This window comes from Melanotaenia boesemani, chromosome 3, assembly GCF_017639745.1.
Source record: "Melanotaenia boesemani isolate fMelBoe1 chromosome 3, fMelBoe1.pri, whole genome shotgun sequence".
In the NCBI taxonomy this organism is placed as follows: Eukaryota; Metazoa; Chordata; class Actinopteri; order Atheriniformes; family Melanotaeniidae; genus Melanotaenia; species Melanotaenia boesemani.
Window position 1 is genome coordinate 35080300 of NC_055684.1, and position 23815 is coordinate 35104114.

General features: G+C 39.3%; 2 protein-coding genes across 2 annotated transcripts; both read left to right on the forward strand.

The window, feature by feature from the left end:
* Positions 1-300: 300 nt before the first annotated feature.
* On the forward strand, positions 301-2271 carry LOC121636985. The gene is made up of 5 exons (XM_041980849.1): positions 301-420; positions 1304-1464; positions 1541-1591; positions 1729-1848; positions 1938-2271. The coding sequence occupies exons 1-5, from the start codon at positions 301-303 to the stop codon at positions 2029-2031; spliced, it is 546 nt and encodes a 181-aa protein (XP_041836783.1). The 3' UTR covers positions 2032-2271.
* A 369-nt stretch (positions 2272-2640) lies between these two features.
* Positions 2641-9438, forward strand: myorg (myogenesis regulating glycosidase (putative)). Its single transcript, XM_041980600.1, has 3 exons — positions 2641-2746; positions 5121-5486; positions 5648-9438. Exons 2-3 carry the CDS (start codon positions 5224-5226, stop codon positions 7437-7439), a joined length of 2055 nt encoding a protein of 684 aa, XP_041836534.1. The 5' UTR covers positions 2641-2746; positions 5121-5223; the 3' UTR covers positions 7440-9438.
* Positions 9439-23815: the final 14377 nt, after the last annotated feature.

The following is a 23815-nucleotide window of genomic DNA, read 5'->3' on the forward strand; positions in this document are numbered from 1 at the left end:
GGAAACTGTCAAGAATATCCATGCAGGATTTATAAATGCTGATGCAAACAAAATATTGTGCTATGATACATTAGACACAGAGTGATATAGCAGTAAAATAAATTATATTTACAACTCACACACGATAAAACACATTAAACATTATTCCCAATAATAACAAAATAAGGTAAAAACAGGAGCTACACAGATAAGAGGGAAGGGGTGGAGCTTACAGGTGGCAGGGAGGAGAAAGATGCTGCATGAGTTTAAGGCACACTGGAGGCAAGCTGTGGAAAAAACACAGGAAGATCATTAGTGAAAATGGTTCCCCAGCTGTACATTACAATGTACAATGAGCAGTTCCGCTCACCCGGCAGAGTGAAAAGAACAGAACTTCGACCAACTTCAGCCCACCGTAGGAACAACCCTCAGCCACGGCCGGTAAGATGCACAGCCCTTTCTATCACATGTATGAACTGGGAGGCTATCATGACAGAGTAACTGCTCATGAACATGCAAAGATGTAGTTTTTGGGAAATAAGTCTTTAGAACAAATAGAAGTATTTTACTGCATTATAAGTGAAAAATGAAGACTGGGATTTATTTAAGGTCATTCAAGACAAAACAGTTCTCTATCAGTTTTACTGCTTTTCATGTAGGCATTAAGGAGTCTTAATTGGCAGCTAGTGTTTAAATTTCCCTTTGAATTGTGAGAACTGTATCCCATTTATTATTCAGCACTTCCTGAATGCCTATTTAGTCATCCAGTACACAGAACTACTGAAAGAAGGCATATAATCACCCTGCCGTGAAGGAAAAAACCTGGGAGAACAAAAAATGAATGCAGGATAAAGATGATTAATGCACAGTTTGTGCAACACTTTATTGCCTTTCAAAAGGCTTTAATTTTATTGTGAGTATAATAAATAAAAGATAAAACTATATGAAAGAGATCTAAGTGGTTTTTTAAATAGTAAATCTTTATTATTTCTTGCATAGACTACTGAGGTGTAAGAATAATTTCAGACAAGTAAAAACAATATATGCATGAAAGTTGTTAAATCTGGTGTCTGACTCATAAAATTATTAAAATTATGCACAAAAAGTCTCTAGCAGATCAACTTGGCGTTATGTCTGACTTTTAAAAAGATGTTTTACCTATTTCTTCCTCTTTTCACTGGCTCCCCAGGACTTTCTGTTTCCCCACAGTCTTCAGTCCACCAATAGGCCATCACGTGCACTATCGCACCTCTTGCCTCCTGTGGACACTGGTCGTCCTCTCCTCCCCCCTGTGAGACATTTCTCATCTCATAATCCTGCTAAGACTTGTACTGAAAATGCAGGAAAACCACAGCACATGCCTGCTGTCAATGGATCCACAGCACAAGACCTGCCCTCTGCTGAGGGAGTGCAGAAACTACAGCTGATGGAGTTCCCTGCTGGCACTGACATTCAGCTTAGCACCACTTTGAGGAATCCCCCAAAGTAATTATTTACAGCTCAATCTGTGGTTCAGAGGCAACTATGCACAAACACTGATTAAGATGGATTCTTTTTGCAGGATAATGGATAATCAAAGGAATGCCAGTCCACTCTCAGCACTGCAACTCATGTAAGTAAACAACCTTTGAACTCTTCTTGAGGCCTCTGAACCCTGAGAACACTGGATAGGCTGTAAACACAAGTGAGTGAAGCTATAAGTGATGCTTTATATTTATATAAAGAATAGACTAACACTGATTTTTGCAGGCAACAAGCAGGAGCTCACCTACGATCAAGACCCCAAACTAGCAACCTCCCTGCAGCTGCACGCCGTTTTCATCAGCCACAATACCGCAGGTGTTGTTCTAACAGCACCCTGGATTATAGGTGCACATTCACTCACATGTAATATTTTTTAATTTTGTGTCATCAGCAATGCCACTGAGGTCTGATTTGTGGCTCCTGTGGTTTCTCAGCAGTGGCTGCTACAGTTGCTTTCAAGTGGTGAGGCCTTACCAAGCTGGACACTACATCATACATCCAGAATTTGTGTCTGAAAGTCTTTATTAGGACCAGTAGAGGACTGGCTTCTAAAGTGGAGATTTGATACCCACCTACAGAGATGCTTCAGGGAACCTGCAGGCATTCCCATACATAATAACTGGTTGAAATTGTGGTTTAATTCTGTCACCACTCTTATTTCCATGCAAACAGCAGTCAGCTGGAATTATTAGTAATTATTAATATTCTATGAGAAATATGTGATGATCAAATCATATGTTTTTCTGAGTCTGATATTTTAATCTACAATTAGTTTTATTTTTCCACATTTAGGTTTAAGTTTTTTAATATTAGAAGGGTAAAAACTGTAACCTAACATTAAAGCAATGAGTGAGCATCATGTTGAGGGCAATAAGAATATTATTTGTGATAACATATGGCAGGTGTAAATGAAGTAATTAAAATGCAGCTGCAAAACACATGTTGCTTCCGTAGTATTTGTCTAACTTAGTTTTTTCGGTTTTCTGTCTGTTAATATAAAACAATTTTATGTGAAGTAATTTAATCAGTGTTTTGCTTAAACTGTACAGCATTGTGTGTAAACTGCAGATTGAGCAAATAAAGTGGACTACTATTCCTGCTTCTGGACTACATTTCCCGTGATTTTGTGGGCGTAGCTAAGACGGAGACGTGACGCAACGACACCCTGTGATTCCCCCTTTCGGGGTGCTTTTGTGGATTGTGCTAAACAAACTTGTTCTTCCGAGGACAACACTGCTAAACGGTAGGCAGAAACTATTTTTTAACGAAAAGAGATAACGAAAGAAGATAAATATAAAATGTGCGCGCGCATGGGCTCTGACTTGTGTTCCTCCGGTTAACTTTCACCAGCCACGGGGCAGAAAACGTTAACGGTTTCTCCACACGTCGACATATATTTATCTTGAAGTTTAGGATGAGCCCATATTAGAAAAGATAAGCTATACTATTTCCTTTATGAGCCTAGAAGCTACATTTGTATGCAGTGAGCGTACTTAGAAAAACGCTCTCATAAACAACAGCATTATAAGAGAACATATTGTCTTTCTTGGGTTGCGCCTTGCACGTGCCTTCTCACGTCGTTGTAGTTTGTCAACTAGTATATAACCATAATAAGCATGCATAGGTTTCACACGCGCGCGCAGTAACTGAAACAGCTGTCCTGACCACATCAGGGCATGTTTGTTTATTTTTCCACTCGTCAGATAATGAATGAGCTGAAATGGCAGAACTCAAATCTCCTGACCACATTATAAACAAACAGAAAAAAGATAAAGATTTCCCTTGTCTATTGTGATGCTCAGGAGTTTATTTTCTTTAACTGACTCCATTAATTGATTATCTCAGCAACAGAAAACAGCCATCTTCAGTAGGTAAGCGGATGAATGTACAGATTTGTGTTTGATTTATCTTGTGAGAGATAGAGAAAAATACTGTGCGAGAATGGGAGTTTTGTGTTTGTGTTTTAACTTGTACTTATAATATTATACTCCAACTTCCTGCACTTGCAATATTATTATACATTACATTGATTTTAGCAGACACTTTTCTCCAAAGTGACTTACAGTGGTTAGGCAGTAGCGATAAGGGTCTTGTCTAAGGACCCAACTGGTAGGTGTTAATATTCGTCCCCTTCAAACCCTGGTCTTCCCAATGGGAGACAGAGGATTTGCCAACTGAGTCAACCAGCAGACAATATGCGCTTTAAATTGATGCATTTTATACAATTTTTACTGCATCAGCTTTACACTTAACTTTTAATTGTCTGTACCTGCTTTTGTGTATTTTTGTGACCTGCAAAGGGACAATCTGATGCAAAATAGCTGCTAGGCTAACACTATTGCATTTTTACATTTGTGTTTTTGTAGGTATGTTCAGTAATGAGAAATATTGTCTCTTTTTACATAAATAAATAAATAAAATTAAAATAAAAAGATAATCTCAACACATGGTTGGCATTGTCATCTCACAGCAAGAAAGGTCCCAGTTTGTTTTTTTTTTCTGTGTGGAGTTTGGGATGAATGATCTCGACATTGATTTATTCTAATATGAGCTGAGTTTGATTTTTCTTCACAGTCCGTAGTTTCGTGTACAGTCCAGACTGCAGCAGCTTGTGTTGACCTCTGAGGAACTAACAGTTACTTCTCTGTTAATTAATAGTTGGCTTACGTTATTACCGCTGTTGTTGTGGAAAATCTATACTAAGTGTGGTGGTACACAGAATTAGTCAATTAGATTGCTATTTAATAGCCAGCATTTTTTACTATCGACCACTACTGCCAGTGCAAAGCATGAAGGTCAGCAGCAGTCAAGACTAGCCAGCAAAGAACTAAGTTGGAGGGGACTGAACTGCCCCCAGTCCTCAGTACAGTCTAAACAGATGTATTCTGATTAGCTAAAGCCAGAGTAACTAATGCCAACTAGTTAATTAGTCTGCAAGTTTGCATGCACTGGAAATGGATGTCTTTTCCTGAAGTTATTTTCTTGGATGTGCTGCCAGTGTTGTCACACTTAAGTGGAATGATCAAGGTTATATCCAGTTTGTTTTATTGGTCTTGATGGAGCACAACATTTAGTATTCATTCCCTTCCCTCTTGGAATTGGCAGAAGTTTAAGGCCAGAAACCCCTTTTCTGGTTCTCTTCACTTCCTTACATACAAATGAATCTTCTTTCAATTTGAACTCGTAAGTTAGAATTACTGCCGGGAACATCCACCTATGCTTAGGACTAATTGTCAGAAGATTTGTTTAGTTAAATCCCAAACACATCTTTAAAGTTTACACCCAAATTGCTAATAGCTTGAAACAATGTGAAATCAGTTTGTTTAGCAATGCAAAGCATTAAGGAATGTATTTGAAATGCAACAGAAGCTCTGTCCTTGTGCTAATCAAAGACCTTGTTTCATGTGGTTCATGTTTTCCTGAATAACAGAAACTTAACTCAATATTTTCTGCTATACACTACAGTTATTAAATTAGTGTACCATGTTATTGTATAATAATTATATCTCGGCCAAACTTCCCTCTAAAACCTAGTTTTGACAAAGGCTGCAAATACTTTGTGGAAACCTCAATATTAACTTTTTAAAGTCTTTTCTTTAATTTCATTCTGATGGCAGGCAAGCAAACAGATGTGACGGTGGGGCCAGAGTCCAACTTCCTACATTTTATTGATCTGTGGGGACATCACCTCAGGGATTTGACCACTGACCAGCACAAACCATGTACCAAGTGGTACCAGGAGGAGCTGGGGGCACGATTACAGATGCTATCCCCAAACAGAAACATACCAAGGACACTCGACCCTTAGTTGGAGCTGGAGTAATTGGCCTAGTGCTGGTGATTGCAGCTGTAACTGCCTGGTGTTACTACATAGCTTCTCTACGCAAAGCTGAACTGCTAAAGACTCAGCTACTGGATCTGAATAAAGATGGCTACATTATTCGCAACCAGGGAGGATCTATTGTTTTCAGAATGGATTTCAGGTTGGTCATTTCACATAGCTAATAAAATCTGTTTTCTTTGGTTTGGTGAATGTTTTAGATGTATTAAACTGAAATGCCATTTTGTTTATTTGAAATATAAGATTTGTGTAAGTTAAATAAAAGTAGAAACCAAATCCTAATCTTGAACTTAATCTTGGCAGATCTGGGACGCTTGATTTGGACTCCTGCTCTAAAGAAGGGGAGATTCTTAGGTGTGGAAGCACCACTGACAGAAAACTTAACTTCTTCATTGAGACTGTGCGACCGAAGGACACAGTGCAGTGCTACCGTGTACGTTGGGAGGAACTGGTTCCTGACATATCTGTTGAGCACGCCATGACCTACAAGTTTGCTCACTGGTATGGAGGTGCAGTGTCAGCAGTTCAGCACTGGCCCATTTCTATTTCTGGCCAACAGGCTCCCAAGCCCTTTGTTACAAGTGACATCTACTCAAACCGTGAGGAATTTGGTGGCATTTTGGAGAGTTACTGGCTTTCATCCAATGCCACTGCCATCAAGATCAATAATTCTGTTCCCTTTCACCTTGGCTGGAATGACACAGAGAAGACCATGTACTTCCAGGCAAGATACAATGATAGCCCCTTCAAACCGAACCCAGGAGAAGCGCCATGTGCTGAACTTAGCTACAGAGTCTGCGTAGGCTTGGACGTAACCTCCATACACAAGTACATGGTCCGCAGGTACTTTAACAAACCATACAAAGTACCAGCCAAAGCCATGTTCCGACATCCTATTTGGTCAACTTGGGCATTACACAAAACTGATATAGACCAAGAGAAACTCTTGGCTTATGCTGCCAACATCCGCAAGCATAACTTTAACTGTAGCCACCTGGAACTAGATGACCGCTACACCAGTCGCTATGGAGAATTTGAGTTTGACCCAATTAAGTTCCCCAACGCCTCAGCCATGTTCCATAAGCTAAAATCAGATGGATTTCTGGTCTCACTCTGGATTCACCCTTTTGTTAACTACGACTCTGCAAACTTCCATTCTTGTGTGGAGAGGGGTTTGTTTGTCCGAGAGCCTACAGGCCGACTGCCGGCTTTGGTGCGTTGGTGGCATGGCATTGGTGGCATTGTGGACTTCACAAACCCAGAAGCCTGTGATTGGTTTGCCTCCCAGTTACGCTCTTTGCGTTCAAGGTACGGTGTGACCTCATTCAAATTTGATGCAGGGGAGACAAACTACCTACCATGGAAATTTAGCACAAGGACTCCCATTCGGGACCCTAGTTTTTTCACGAGGCGTTACACAGAAATGGCGATTCCCTACAATGACCGAGCTGAGCTGCGCAGTGGTTATCAATCCCAGAACATATCCTGTTTCTTCAGACCAATTGACAGAGATTCTGTGTGGGGCTATGAGTTGGGTCTTAAATCTCTTATTCCCACAGTGCTCACCATCAGCATCCTGGGCTATCAGTTCATTTTACCAGACATGATTGGAGGGAATGCCTATCTGAACCATACAAGTGGAAATCGTGTTTTACCTGATCGAGAACTCTATATTCGCTGGTTGGAACTGTCAGCCTTCATGCCATCCATGCAGTTTTCTATTCCACCTTGGGAATATGACAATGAGGTGGTTGAAATTGCTCGGAAATACACAGCCCTCCATGAAAGCATCGTTGCACCTCGGGTCCTTGAGCTGGCAGGAGAGGTGCTCGACACTGGGGACCCAATCATACGTCCCCTGTGGTGGATTGCCACAGGTGATGAGACGGCTTATAAAATCGACTCCCAGTTTCTGATTGGGGATGACCTCATGGTGGCTCCAGTTCTGGAACCTGGAAAGCAAGAGCGTGACATCTACCTCCCTGCTGGCCATTGGAGAAGCTATAAAGGAGAGAGATTTGACATCAAGGAGCCACTGCATCTTACAGACTATCCTGTGGACCTGGATGAAATTGCCTACTTTGTTTGGGCATAATAAGAAGGAATTTGATTATCCTACGTTCCAATTTACTTGTGGGACAAGCCAATTAAGCCTATCTGTTATTTTTGACAGGAAAGAGATTGTGTGAGAAAATTTATTTATGGAAAATGTTAAAAAATATAAAGGCTTATGGCACATTCACACCAGCCTTTTTGATTCGAATCCTGGTCTGGGGGTAGTAGGGAATTGTGAATGCGCAAACGAACCCTGATGCGGATTAAAACCGTGGACTTGGTCTGTCTACAAATGCAAGTCTCTGTCCACTTCAGGTGATCCAATTGCAGGAAGCGGACTACAAAGTAAAGCACATTGTGGGCTCAGCGTTCAGCATTGTAGCTAAACACAACCAAAACAAGCAAGTGTGGGATGGCAGGCAGGAAACGGGAGAAATGGCTTGCAGTTGGATGTGGAGGAACTCGGTAAAAGCTGAGTCTGATTTAAGGATCTGATACAGCTGCATATATAGGTGTTATGTGATCAGAAACGGAAGTCCTCCTGTAGTAACCAATAGATGAATGAGTTTTCTTCCTCGGTTTGTGTCTTATCTTGTCCTTCAGTAATTTTTGGTGGAGCGCCACCTCTGGTAGAGAGTGGAACTCATTATTTAAAAGGCCTAATTCATTTGAGTAGTGCAACACAGACTTGGTCCAGAAGAATGTTGCACCCCCCAACTGAACCGAGACACCAATCATATCGAGTCCAGCAGACTATCCTGGTGTGAAAGTGCTCTTAAAAAAACAACAAACTCTAACACCAAATTACTTATGTTTTATCACACAGAAGCTTAAAACATTGTCTTAAGTTTTCATTATATTTCATTTTAATACACCATATGCCTTAACATTTTCCTACATAACAATAAATGGAAAAGTGTACAGCAGTAACTCGAAGCCAAGGGGCAAGAAGCAAACAAGCAGATAATCATAAGCATCAGTATCTCTTATAATCTGCAACATCAGCTTCCTCCTCTTTCCTGCATCATCCCACACCCACAAAGTCTGTAGCACCACAAACCCAAAGTGTGCTGAAACTCTTAAAGCTTATTAAATAACTTAGTTTTTTTTTTGTGTAATTTTATTTGTCACAAGTTGCATAGTGATGCTTCAAGCATTAATACATGTGGTGAAAAGGGAAAATATAAACTGAATTTCATGCCATAAAACTATTATATTTCTGACTTTCACAGCACTATGAATGTAAGGTTAAGCCAGAAAACCGAAGGTTTGTCATTGCCATTAAGTGGACTGTTGTAAGTGTATGCGACAGCTTGTGATGTCCTGCTTTCCTGTGACGCTAATGACTTCCTATCCTTTTGTTCCGGATACCAGGTTTTATGCTTCACTTAGCGGTACAAATGCTTGAGGGTCAACATGCACATGTTCATGTTCATGTAACACGGTGTCATATAACTACTTTTAAACAAGAAGAAGATGCCTCTTTCTCTCTTATGAATATTTAATTCTCTCCCTCAGGTAATGGCTTTTCTCAGGCTGTGGTATGTTTGAGGCATTTGCTATTAATGACCCTTGAATGCAGTTAAACAGCTAGTAATGCCATGATGTCTAATATTTAGTGTAACATCAAAAAGGAGCTTCTCTGTAGCATTTTTAATATTTGAAACATGCCGAAATAAGTGAAATTAAGACTATATGTTAGATATAGCTTAATCACATTAAATCGTTCTAATCAGAGTTTTTGGTACTTGTTTTTAATTGGGTGTTTGTGTTTTAACTTCAACCTGATTTATTTCTCTTATTGCCATTTGCAACAACCATTGGCACAATATATATATATATATATATATAAACAGTATATATATATATATATATTCTCTTTTGATGTAATGCATTTATTGTTTGTGATTATTTTCTAACAGCCAAATCTATGGAATAAATTTAATCTGTTATTGATTATAAATTTTCCTTTTTATAAAGGAATGATTTATGTAATATAATGACATCCATCTTTGACATTCTTTGATTCTAGATATATTAAGAAAAAGTTTAGATGGATTCTGGTGGCTTTGAAGATGCATTAAAAAGATTTCTTGTGACGAACGGCTAAGGAGCTGTCCACTCATATTCTCTGTGCAATTTCCTGCTTTTAAAATATATTCATGCTGTTTGCCTTTGATCCATTATGCAGCCTCAACCTGACTTTTGCCTTTAAATTACAGCCTCTGTGTTGACCTCAGTGACTTTTGTTTTTGCCTTTTAACACCGTGTCAACTCATTTTTATCTATTTATAGCAGTTCTCATTTAACATCTTGGCCACACCAATCCCTGAGGTTATTTCTGTCTCAGACTTTCTTGCTTCATGGAAAGACAGGCCATTTCCTGAGTTGATGGTTCCTCTATCTTTGTTTTTTCTCTACATGTTTTCTTTAAGTAAAAACAACTGCATGCAAATTATTTTTTTCAAATGTATTTTGTATGAATGGATTAAAAACTAAATCAACTGTGTGATTTTTTTTTATACTTAATTTGTAAGATAATACCAAGCTTTTTCTTTTTTTTTTTTTTTTTTTTTTTTTAAATGGCGTCTCAATTTGTTATACTTGCTTGACTGTGATAGCAAGAAACATGCAATTTAGGTTAGGTTTAGGTTTATTCAGTCATCATCCATAATACAGAGCAAAAATACAAACAATGAAGGTGATTTTTTATGTCAACCAACTATGAATTCTACTGGGACTGATTAGGTTGATGCAGAAAAATGCTTATAAATGCCACGCCTACATTCAAATTAAAAATCAGTTTTATTTCCCAACTCAAAACTTAAGAATAAGAGAAAAAAATTCCTTCTGAAACCTCTGAGTCTTGTAAAAGTTACTTCAGAGTTTAACTTTTTTCAACCACCCCCAATAAATACCAGAAAAAAACCAATAGATGTGAAACATACCAGTCAGCTGCCCATGCAATCAGCGAGCCACTAACAACCTATAACCTCTTATGAGTCTGCAATACATGAAAAGTAATGCGCCAATCTGTGCAATATTGAAAAAGACACCATTGAGGGACTCCTCCAACCCTTTTTTTATACCAAACTCATCATGGGGCAATAATGACAAGGTGATGAAACAATTGTGCAGGTTATTTGGAGATTGTCTTGAGATCAATAAATCATCTGTTGGTTCATGATGTGAGGCCAGAGAGCAAGCGAAATAAAAGTGTATGCCCAGACACCAGGAATAAGAAAGATAAAGTTACTACTGTAGGAGACACCGCAACATTTATTACAGTTATGGCATTAAACATGGTTGTTCATTCTAAGTTCATCTGGCATCGTTCCTCATAGCTGTAGTCAATCTTTCATATATTTAGGGAATTTATTTCATTTCACAACAGTGGCATATGGTTGAGAACTACTTCATTTTATGGGCAGATGTCTCATCTGTCTTCAAAATTGATCTTGACTTGCAGCCTGTGCGGGGAGGACATACATTCATTGATTACCTGTCTCTGTGTTGCTGGGATCAATATTATTTGCCAGTATGCTTTCTGCAATCACATTGTTTGGTTCTGCCCAGCTTTTCATGGACTGAGCAAATAATTTATGTAAGATCCTGAGAAGATGGGAGAGTTTTGGTAGAACTACAGAATAAAAAAAGGATGGTTATGAGCCAAAATACTCCCCAGACAAGATTATTTCAGTGCAGGGAGGCGGATGTTTTACTCTGTCCACTACACCTTTTGTTAAATTAAGAAAAAAGACCATTCCTATTTCTTGTTGATTGCAGTGGTATTTCAGTTAGAAAAAAGATTTTAGATTTGATACATCAGCTTGCAGCCTCTCCGTTAAAAGTTTCAGTCTAAAAATAATTAAATGAGACATGAAATTTCTGTTGGTTGGGCCGTGTGATGCTGCAGCTGCCCAGAAGGGTGCAGTGTAGCTTCATTGATTAATTCTTTTGCTGACATGTTAGTGGACCATGGTCCAGATGTTGCACACATACACACACACTCTCCAGGCAGGACATATTACTGGCATCGTACTTCCCCCGTCCTCCACCTGTGAACACACCTGTGTGTCCATCTGCAAAGGAAAGATGCCAGTTGTTCTGGTTAGGAGCCACTGTGTCTCAAGTACCTTTCCATATCGTCAGTAAATGACTTTAGTATGTGTGTCTTTCGTCATGCAAGGTACGGCACATATACAGAGGTTTGTACTTTGAGGAGAAGAGCAAAAATGCAACGCTTACATCCCCCAAAATAAAAATATAGTATTTTTTTTTTTTAAACTTTGTTTTAATAAGTAAATGCTACAGATAAAATAGCTGATATCAGATCAGATGGACAACAGTATATCAGTAATAATAACCAAACTGAAGAGGTGACACACAATGACAAATAAGCTTCAGTTGTATTAAAAAAAAGCTTTCTGGCTCCTTGAAGCTAAATTCAGAATGAGCATTTATCGGACACGACCACTGGGGAAATAAAAGCTCATGGCCATCTCTTGTGTGAAGGGAGAATCTTTGTCCTTAACCCAAGATTTTCACTGCGTAACTGAAATGACCTCGCATCTGGTGTTGCCACGGCTTGTCTGACAGGAATATGTCTGTCCTCGGTAGGTAACAAATGAACCCAACACTCCGGAGACTGGCCTCGCATCTGTTTATCTCTTTCACCTGTCTGTTCAGTGCTCTGCATCAGGCTGACACTCCTCTGCAGCCTATACATTTCAGAGCATGCTTCACTACAGGGACAGAGTCAGTGCAGCAACCTTTGTTAACGTCAGGGTGACATCATATAGTGCAACGTGTTGATGTTGTAGTAAAAAAGTTAATATACTAGGTTTCTGACTATTCTTTTTTATATTCTCTTTTTATTTACAGGGTATTGTTTTACTTTTGATTCTTCTCCGTGAAATCACAAAAAAAAAAATCATATTGTGTGAAATGTGTGTTTATCTGCTGTTATTTCTTATACAGTGTAAATAGATGAAAAAACTCATAAATAATAATACAATGTACAGTGTTTTTGCTTGACATTTCTGGTCATAGCTCAGATTTTAGCACTACAGTTGCTACAAAACTTCCACTCAAATTAAGTCTAATTGGAGGAGATGGTGAAATAAGCATTTACCAGATTCAAAAGTCTAAAGTTCAGCTTCACTGGGTTGTCATAATTTTCTGCAAAAATACTTTCCAGGACACTATTCAAAGCCATAACTCAGGAACAGAAGGCAAGATGGATATATATTGCAACTTGAATGGTTGGCGGAGGCATACAACCACAAGATGGTAATTCTGCTTTATTGTTGTTGGAAACAGTGGCAATAAAGCTGTCTTGAATCTTGAGTTTAGGGTAATGTATTGTAGCATATTGGAATGTCGCATAAAGTAATGGAATCTAAGAAATTGGACAGAGAAATGCAGGTACACTAAAAAAGTACAAGTGAAGACTTAGGTCAGGACAACAGGCAAAGCACTTCCTCTGTGAGTTGGAGGGGCTGAAAGGTTGGATAAAATGTCGGGTGTCGAAGAACAGGTGCATAATTGAAACACTGCGTTATCGCTGCAGCCGTGCACAAGGCTGTTTGATTGATACTGTTTTAGAGCACTCCTGTCCTCTCATGCTCATGGGGATTACCTGGGGAGAAACCAGGGGATTGGGAAAGGTGCTTGGGTGGCTCATCTGGGTTTTGGAGGAAAATTGGTGTCATCCATCAAACACTGCATTTAACAAATGCTAACGTAGGCCTGGCCAACAAAGGATTCGTATATAAGGCAGCGAACTGGGAAACATGTGAGGTGCAGGGACTGCTGAGGGTCTATCAATCAGCCAGTCAGCTCTTTTATTTAACAAGCGAGGGCCACAGACCCTGAGGGCCACACTCCATATTCTGGCTGGTTGGGCGTGCAGTCTTGCCCTGTGAAAGGAAGGGGGAAAAAAAACAGGAAGAGAGGGATGAAGGGAGGAAGGAAAGAGGAGCACGAAGGGATTGAGGATGGGGGTGATGGAGGTGCAGGAGGGTTTGGCCAGTGTCCCCTGGCGCGCCGGTGCTCTTCATCTTCTCAGTGCAAGGGCCTGGAACTGCTGCTTGATGGGATTTTCAGCCCTGTGGCCTCCGCTGTCCCAGTATCCATATGGAGAGCTGCCGTGCGCACAGCAGAGAGCCAGCCATTCAGCGGCACAGCCATAAAGAACAACCCGTAGGCCAAGCAGTGCCACTGATCTGAGGCTCGCAGCTCTGTTCAGTGGACAGGCCAACACTCAGTGGCATACATTCATGTCAGGGACACAGGCTGATCCCTAAGCCACTGTGTGCTCAGTGGAACAGAAGACACGCTCTGAGAGGCAGCCCACATCCAACCAGTGACTCCTTCAAAGCTGGGAATATTGGAATGGAAAGGGGACTTCACTATTCAACATCTTTAATGACACATTGAGGATCTCTCTTTCTCTCTCTCATTTTATCTGTTTATATCTGTGGCACTAAAGTAGCATGTATATGCTTCATCATTTTTCTTGAGTGTCTCTTCTAGAAGAGCAGCTGATCTTTCAGGGACAACGTACAAACAATGGTTAAATAGATTTCTGATCTGAATAAAGCTGCTGTCAGGTTGGCCATAATAAAACCTTGTGTGAAATCAATGTTTCCTTTGCATGTTCAGAAAGACACAGAACCCATTACTACAGAGGTAGTTCAGTTTAATACCGCACAGCAGCCCCAACAATAATATCAGAGTTTTATAATTGAAAATCAAGACCAAATATGCAAAGACAATCATTACTGCCTCTCATTATTGGATCCAATTTATGTATGCCCTTGGGAACACAGTAGCGAAAAATGGATTGGTACATCAGAGAAGCAAGTTGCTCTTTGCTTCATATAGGTGCCGAGCATGCATGATATCTCGACTGAAGTAAATGATACGAGTGTGGAAAGTATGGACAGAAAAGGTTTTTGTTTCTCTCCAGGGCTACACAGTATCATTACCATATTTTTTTCCCTCCTGACGACTGTAAATTCAATGAATGTAGCCCTGTGGTGGGTAAGGTGGGCAGACGGCAGACTGTATAAATAAACAGAGTCTGTCTGAGGGCAGCACTGTGGCCCCCACCTGCCCACCATCAATCAATATTACAGCGGCCACTGGCAGCCCAATCGCCCTTTTATAGGCCTCTGAAATGATCAAACATCTGCTCATAACCATACTTTATATATAGATGGATCACACATATAATATCAAATCCTACAAGAAGACATTACAATTACAATGCATTTCGACTGTGGGGTAATGTGGAAGGCCTCGAGACAGAGCTCATTAATAACTGAATCAAGTGTCCCCAACTAATGAAGCCCAATCTCACCCGTTTCATTGTTTAGACCACTGTTTTAAAGTAAGTCATGTTGATGGAAGTTTAATGATAAAAGTTGAGGCCATAACTAGTTTGGCAGCTGTGGTGGACAAAGGTTGCAGGGGCCTGGTCCATGGAGAGGAGGAATGAATCCAAGTGGTCCAAGGTTAATGGTGGCTTGAAACAAAATGGATTCAGTGCCAGGGGCGTGCTGACAGGTGATTTGACATGAGTGAAGGTGGGCCATCAATCTCCTCTTGGCCCCTTTGACCCTCCCCTGCCCGTTCACAGCAGCTAGGGGGCGCCAGGTGTCATGGTGCTCTGACCTGAACAGGTCTCCAGATAGCCCACCTGCTGTCTGCCTAAAGCTCCCCCTACGGCTAGAAGAGACTCCCATCTCTTCACGCCTGGCTGGCATAATGAAACTGTGATTGGAAGATAGTGAACTGTGACAGGCAGTAGTAGACTCAAAGTCTTCTAGCCAAATTCAAAACTCTGGCTCCAGGTTTCCTTTTACAGCCCTCTCTTCACTTCAATCGCTCTGACAATTTAATGGTGCAAAAAATGATAATCTGGAGACCAATCTTTAATATGCTTTCATACGCTTTTTCAAACCCTGTCGTGTGCTGTAGAATGAAGGAATTTAGCACTTCACTCAACCTGAGGAGAAATACTGGGTAGGGTATGCTTTGACAAAAACTACTTTGTGCAGTGCTATTACATGCATGTGTGTACACACCCTCCCCAATTCAAAGTCCACCCCAGGCAGATTCAGCCTCAGTTTAAAACCTGACATAAATTCCCTGTCACAAATCCCTGGGGGCAGGTGGGCTTGAAGGCACAAAAGCAAATATTTCCGTTCCTGATCGTGGCCAATCCCTTTAAACATCCACACCCACTGAGCACCCTCCTCCCCAGCCTCCTCTGAACCTACCCCAGCACCGCAAGCCAGCCATTTGTCACAAAGTAATTATAGAATTATCGATTGGCAAGCAATTAACACCTTTCTTCTCTTTTTCCACCCTCCTCTCACCCCATCCACCCGGTCCTTTAGTTTGAACTTCTAGAGAAAAAGAATAAGAGGTGGGTAAAAAAAAAGCTGTTGCAGTAACACGTTTAATCCCACTAGTTCTCCTCAAATTAATAGGACAACAGGGACAAAAAGGCTTTTCTCTTTCTTACCCTGTTTCCTGTGTTATTCTCTCTTCCTCGTCTTTCCTGCTGATCTATCTTGAAAGACAGGTAGCAGCTTAGAACACAGCCAAACACTCTATTCAAGCTGTGATGACTGAATACACTACTAAACCTTATTTCAGAAAGAACACTTAACATGCTTTTAACAACCACATGGCTCCTTTTGTGATGGCATCACTGCTGCAGAGAAATAACGAGCCAGTACACACTGTTCTCTTCTTATTTGGCAATCTTCTACATCTTCTTCCTGCTCTGTTTTCCAGCTGCCACTGGTAGTAGTGGTCCAGATGGACGTGAAGGGGAACAGTGTTAGAATCTCTCTCTGGCAGGTGTCTGAGTCAGGATGGATGTCATGGAACATCACTGTAGCAACATATGGATAGGGACAGAGGAGTTGATTCTCCTTCTGGTGAGTTTAATATATCTTCTCTTTCTTTTCAAAGCTTTCTCCTGCATTTATCTCTCTTCTAAATTTGGGATTATATTCACCATGTCCACTAATATCAGACATTTTTTTTCTGTGAACATCTTTTTATTCTTAATACCCAGCTATTTTGTCATGTCTGAAATGGAGCATAATCTGTATTCTTAAATTGTGGATGAGACCTGAAGTGGGTCACAGCTCTACTTTTAGTGTGTTCCACCAAGTAAAAGCAGCAATAAATATTAATGAGTCTGAATTGTAGGATGAGAAACTAAATTTCTAATTTGGGGTTTTGCACTGAAAAAGAGTTCCAAGATATAATTTTTCTCTGCTTACCCAAGTTGTAGGGAGGGGGTTATAAAGCTACTTGTAAACTGCAGTTCATGTCGTCACACCAGCTTGTTATTGTGTTATTTATTTATTTTGCTTCTGTAGGGAGCAGATAAGATAAGATGTTGTTGTTGCCATTCACCGGAGCGATGACAGAATTAGTCATATTAATAAGAAATGACAGTAACAAAGCTAATTTATCACTACCGTGACAAAATAGAAAGTAAATAGTTGCATAAAGCATTTATTTTGATATATGCCCTTGTTTTGCTTAGGTCCTAATGAAATGTATGTGACATGCTTTGATCAAAATACTACAGGACTCTTAAATTCACACATCTGTTCACACCAGCAAGTTTTAAGGTGTAAATGAGCCCTTCAAATCCTTTCTTTTGCAAGTTATGCATCTTTTGAGGTTGGTGATACACCATTTTGCTACCATTCAAACATAAATTTGGACACAATAACCTTTGAAGTGTCAATGTATGAGACAAAATTGAGTCCCTGGTTTGAGAGCTCACACTAGTGCCTCCATACTGACAAAAACAAACAAACAGTAAACAAACAAAACAACAAAACAAAGAGGCCTTACTGGAAATTTTTGTTCAAAAACTTTACATTTCTCCCATCTGCAATTTATTCATGGACAGCTGGAGCAGATCCCTTTTTGTAAACACTCTTTTAGAGTCAGTTTTAAAACTGGCCCACATTTCAGCATAGATGGGATTACTAGAAGTAACAACAGATAATAATACTCCAGTCTATGCTGTTCCTGTATTGTATGTTGTATGTAACCTTGGGCTTCACTGTGAGTCCGTTCCTTTATGTTTTGTTTAAGGTTTTACAACTGAATGAACTTAGAAGCTGTTAGTTTTGTACATCTTCATGTCAACTATTGCAATTTTATTTTTAAAATTGTGGGTTTAGGTGCTTCTCTGATGATAATGCTTTCCATGACTAATGGAAATTCTGAATTTCCAACTTTTGTCTGGAAAAAAAATAAATTCATATTTGGGGAAATCAGATAAGCTTTGTCTGCATCACTTTAGCTTACCAAGCAAACACAATATCAATAATTATTTATTTTGATTTGGTGAAAGATTGGAAACGATTGACAGATAACTAGTTGTTCTCTGCTTTCTTAAGTAAAATGAGCTATAAACTTAATTATGACAAAAAAGAGCAAAAACAAGAACAACAAAAATAATTTTCACATTACCTGAAACTTCACATAGTAAAAAAATAAAAACCTTGCAAATGTTCCACAAATTACACGTTTTCACCCCTAGGTCTATGTTATATCTGTTCATTAGTTCTTAGTCACTTAAGACCTAAATTTAAGCTTTTTTATTGAATATGTCTCCTTTAAAAAAAATATTGCACACACAGCACATTAAATTCCACCCATGAAATCTCTCTTCCCCCCTAAAACATGCCTCTAACTTAATGAGAGTGGCATAAATTTGACAGCATTTTAGGAACGATTTGAAATCATTTAGGGACCTTTCTGTTTTGTGCTGTAGTGCTAATCAATTATTCCCCCAGGGCGTTATTCAAAAACACATGCAGCAATATTCCTTCCTGAATAAACACTGTGATATTGACCTGTTTTTCTTCCCTGCAGCTCTTCTTATTTAGTCAAAGACGAGTTAGCTCAAAAGCCAGACATTGTTTGAGCCATTTGCTCAGAACAGGTTTTCTGCTTTGTGTGGGTCTATCACCATGACTCTGAAGGCATGGGCATTTTTGTATGTTTTAAATCAGAGATTATTTGTCCATCTGCCATTTGTTTGGAAATTAATTTTGGTAAACAACAGATTTGTGTTAGAGTTATTCTCTTTGTCTAAATTTAAACATCATGATTATCATATTGCACACTACAAGTGCAAACAGGAAATAAATAAACGTAGTGGCTGGAAAAAAAATCACGAGTTTGTGGAGACCTAAGCAAAACAAAAACAAGATTGACTATGACATTAATCTGTTGGTGACTGAAAAAATATGACCCATATATGCCTTGTTTTTGTTCTCCAATTAATCAATTCTCTTGCAATTTTCCAAAGAGGTCAAGAGGAAATAAGTTGTTTCATGTTGAAGCTGCATGAAGCAATGAACCACCATGATACAGAGAGATGAAGTCTTCTAACATGAATGCAAAACAATAAACCTTTTCCACAGCAAACACTTTAATACATGTTGAACAGCTCTAAAAAGATCAGCTGTAGCATTTTGCAGTAGTGTGATCAGGAGTATGATCTTACTATCCCTTCCCCCTCCTCCAAGTTTTTTATTCATTTCTTCTACACAATCACACAATTATCCAGGCTCAAATAGGACATATAGCAGTTTATATTAATTAGCTAATTCTCTTGATTTGCTTCTTTCCTTTGCCACCCACTTGATGAATCAATATCCTCCTCGTGGTTCAGTAGAGATGGAAATATGTAAATACCAATGGTATCAGAATCAATAAAATATTGGAAAGATTTTTCCCTGCAATAAAAGAAAAATGAAAAGAAAGTGAATCTGAGCACAATTAACCAAAAGATTTACCTTTCGTGATGTCTCATTAAGGACTATTTCAAGTATTTAAAACCATGTGGAGCTTCATTCACACTGAGGTGTGAATATGTCTGCTTGGTGTTGCATAAAATTTGGGGTATTTGGAAGTAGATGTGGAAATCAAACTGAAGCACTGATATAGCTGCTCAGTTTCACGTATATCCCCCCAACCCCCCGTTTTTTAAGGGGGGCGTCAGCCAGCAGGGCCAGCAACCTTTGACATGCCCCTGTAATACAACTCATCATTTTATGGAAGCTTTGGGGGCCATTTTTCTTAAAGACACTATAGAAGCAACAACACTTAAAGCCCAGGCTATATCCTTGTCAATTTCAGCAAACAGTGAGTAGGACTAGCATCTGATGGTGGGAAATGTGACGGCGACAACTCATTCAAGGATGGCAACACGTGCATAACCCTGAGACCAATTGTATAAACAACTGCCTTGACTGGTTGGTAGAGCAAAGCTAGTAACCTACTGAAACAACTTCCAGCTGGCCACTAGCATGCAGAGGTAGCAACTAACATAACAAAGTTGAGATTAAAGGGTTAAACTAACTGCAGCTAAATTTGGGCCGCATCATTCTTACATCTGGTCTCAGTCCGATGTTCACGTGTGTCCTATCTCTTGCTCTGTCAATCTTTCTCTCTTTCTTTCCCTCACTTCTTTCTTTCAACTTCTTTTCTTTCGATGTCCTCTTGCATTTCTTTGCTAAATCAATCCTGCTGTGTGTTCAAAGACAGCCAATGCGCTGCTGTCAAATTGCTGGTATGTTTGCCATAAAGCAAAACGCAGCTGTCAAATGATGTTCCGGGTTGTAAAAAAACTGTTGTGAACTGCAGTTTTTAAGTCTTAGGACACTACAGGGCAATGGCTGCTCCAAGAATGTCCATAATGACTGTCAGAGTGCTGTCAAAATGAGTCAGAAGCACCGAATTCTAAGGTAAAAATCTTATGTTATGTTGCTTTATAGTAGATTAATTGAAACTTAACTATGCACTGAAGTCTGAGTAAGTGTAAACATCCACATTCCTTATTTAGGGATGGTTGGTTTTACCATGTAAAAGTAGTTGCTTGTTTCAACATACCAAAGTTTAGCCAGATAGTAGCTGATGCTGGGCTACACTAAAGTGACCACCTAGTTTGTATGAGTAGTTGCATCATCCCCACTAGTTACCAATTTTGGCTTACTGGACTCACTAGTCAGCTGTGGTCATGGTCACTGTCAGTCTTGAGAAAGTCCATTTTTTATTCTTTTTTAGGCTGTGTGAGCTGCACTTGAAAATTCTTCCAGGGTAACATATTTTATGTCCATAGGTTACACTATCAACAAGAACAATCTTGTTAACATCCTGGTGGAATGTGTGAGCTACATGTCAAAGGAGACCAGCAACACTCATGGCCTTTTTCTTGTTTTTCTTTGTCCTGGAGAGTGATAGTACATAAAATTGGCTACTGTGAGAACAATGTAATATGAGAGCTGCTATGATTTTAGCTCTGAACTCTACATTACTCCTAATACATAAAGTCTCAATTAGACAGTGACAAAGCTCTGACTAAAAACAGTTCAGCAGCAATTAGTTGAACAGTGAAGGTTAAGCATCAATACTGATCAGTCTGCGGCATGGGCTTTGTATAATGACTTGTTGATTTTGCTGTGTGTAATTAATAATGAAAACTGTGAAAGTATACTGACCAGAAAGGTTGGTTGGTTAAAATACCATACATCCACTTTATCTCAGTATAATGACTTAATGAGGCGGTGTCCTGTGAATTTGGTTAATGAGGGTGACAAAATGAGATTAGAAAATGCTGCTGAAGCAACAGGTTGTCTTTGGATGGATGCTATGGTTGTGGGAATGTTGGGTGTTAAGGGGGCTTGCTGGCAGACACAGTAGAGGAGTGTGGTGCTGGTCTTGTTCCCAGTCGGTCCAGGACCTATGAGCACAAGGTGGACACCTCTCATCAGGCTCCATCCCCACCCCTGCACTTACCTTCCAGCCTCTTATTTTCCACATGATTAGCTAGCCACCTGTCCTCAGGCTGGCCCTTGGCCTGCAGGCCATCCCTGTCACAGCATCATTTAGCACTGGAAAGATTTTCACTGAGACATGCTTCATCACGGATGAAAAAACGCTGTCAGAAATTATTCATGAAAATGTGTGTTAATAAAGTTTCTTCAGTGTGATGTTATAAAAGTTTTCAACAATTTTGATTGGTTTCTGTCTCATGTCTATTCATGTACTATCTCCCTTGCAAACAGATGTATGAATCATGATTTGATAAGTTTATAGAATCACAAATGATTCTATAAACATTATAATGAACTCTAGCCCCCAGATATAGAGTTTCTTGTGTTTTACATATTTTTTTAAGTGTAATTTCCATAAGAATCAGTAGAAGGCGCTGTTTACTACAAAATGCCTGCTGTATGGCTGTAAGGCACAGTTCACTGCTGTGCAGTCATGACTCCTAAACCTGCACAGATGATAAATGTAAATGGAGTGATTGGCTTTTAGTAACATCACAGTGGCTGTGTACTCTGAAGATATTAACATTGGAGGATTTTAAATAACAACCCAGATGACCCAGCAAAATTATTTAGAAATATATCTCAATGAGTAAACATTCCTATTATTAAAGATGTTTGATTAATCGTAACCCTGATCTCTAACTGTCAAACTACTGCTCCCAGTTGGTCTCCCCATATGACTTATGGTTATTATGGATGTATGATGTGTTTCTAGCAAAAACTGACAGAGGCTGGTTTTATCTGTCTTCTCTGAATACATTTTCCACCTGTTTGAACCTGTCGTGTGATGCACAGTGGCACGGTGCGACACACTGTGTTACCCTTTGGTAATTCAGCCCTGTGGTAATACATTTATGCTCCGTCAGAGCAAGGGATTGGCCCTGACCCATGACCTCACCTCTGATGTTGGTGGCTTTAGACAGCAATGAAAAAAAGGTTACTAAAGAGCAGTGCACCATTAGGTGTAAAAGACAAACCACTTAAAATTATTATGAGGCACTACATTAATAAATCATTGATCTCCATGTTTGTATAGTACATGATCACACGTGTAATAAACCACTGAAATTCTATCAGTATACTTTCCATTAACACAATGGTCTTCATGAATATTTGAAAAGGTTATTTGTGTGCTGTTTTAAAAAAAGTCATAGAGCATTTCAAATTATTCTTAATATAAATTTAATATGTTGAGGAATCTTTGAAAGGATGCATAGGCACGTTGAAGGTATGCAATGGGTGAGAGGAATAAAAATGCAGTAGTATTTGTGATCATCGTATAATACAGCTCCACTAAACCGTAATATTCCAAAGGTTCTTGTTAAAGTCATGTTTCTGAGTTTGCCCTTGTCAGTTCTTCAGGCCATTAGATTCTCCGCATTACATGACACAGCACGGATTCTCACATGAGACTGTTCAATAGAGATCCAGGCCTAATTGAAGGCAGGTGAGAGTTTAGCAGCAGGGACAAGGAAAAAAAGAGAGAAGAAGCAAAAGGTGTGAGACAGAGTAAAGTTTTTCAAGTCTTTGTCCCTCCTCAATTTGCATGCCTAATGAAGCTGAGCAGGAGTTAATAGTGGGTGTAATGACTTCTGACTGACTGGGCTGTGGGTTGCTGGGCCACGAAAGGGCTCAGACTGGCTAGCCATGGAGTAAGGTGGAGTAAGCAGGTATGAATGCACTACTGTTGAAGAAAGAGCAGAAATAAACCAGATTCACTGCTCGTATGAAATGCAGGAGCTTTACTCAGCAATGCATTCACTTTTCTTTTCACTGCATAGGCGCAGACAAAGAAGAGTATTTGAAGGAATAAAGTAAAGACAGAGTAAAGGTTACTGTTAACTTCTAGAGCAGATGTCTCAAAGCTTTTTCACTGTATGGTTAATAAAAATACCAAACACAAAATTAGGTATAGCATGGAGTTTAAGACAGGCTCTGGTGTCTTACAAATGAAAAACAGTGAGTCAAAATAAGCATGCAAATGGATAAAATTAGGACAGACTGGCTTCCATCTTTATCTGATATGGTGACTGAAAGCTAGTTTGTGTGCTGCATTTGTTTTAACAATTAATTTTCCATTATTTTTTTTTTCAATGATTATAATTTATAATATTCAGGACAAAGAAGTCTATTGTCATGCTGCTGATGTAAAGTAACACTTTCACATTAGCAATACAGTTGCACTCCGTGTAGAAAATACTTGTAATTTATAGCACAGCTGGTATGCTGCATCTTAAATTATGCATTACTCGGTTATTTGAATTCCCCTCACAACTTCTTGATATTTTTCAAACTTTTATTTCATTATAGCTATATATACATTTTCTTTGATCATGGATGCATGTAGGATACAGTCTGTCTGCACTTTAACTGAATATAAAATCTATTTAACCCTGTTTCAGCCTGTGATATGATAAAAAATTAATGCAAACTAAATGAAGGCAACCTAGACATTTGCTCAAATTGGAACTGGTAAGGAGACCATTAAAAAAATGTAATTAATTTTAACTTTGTCACAGCT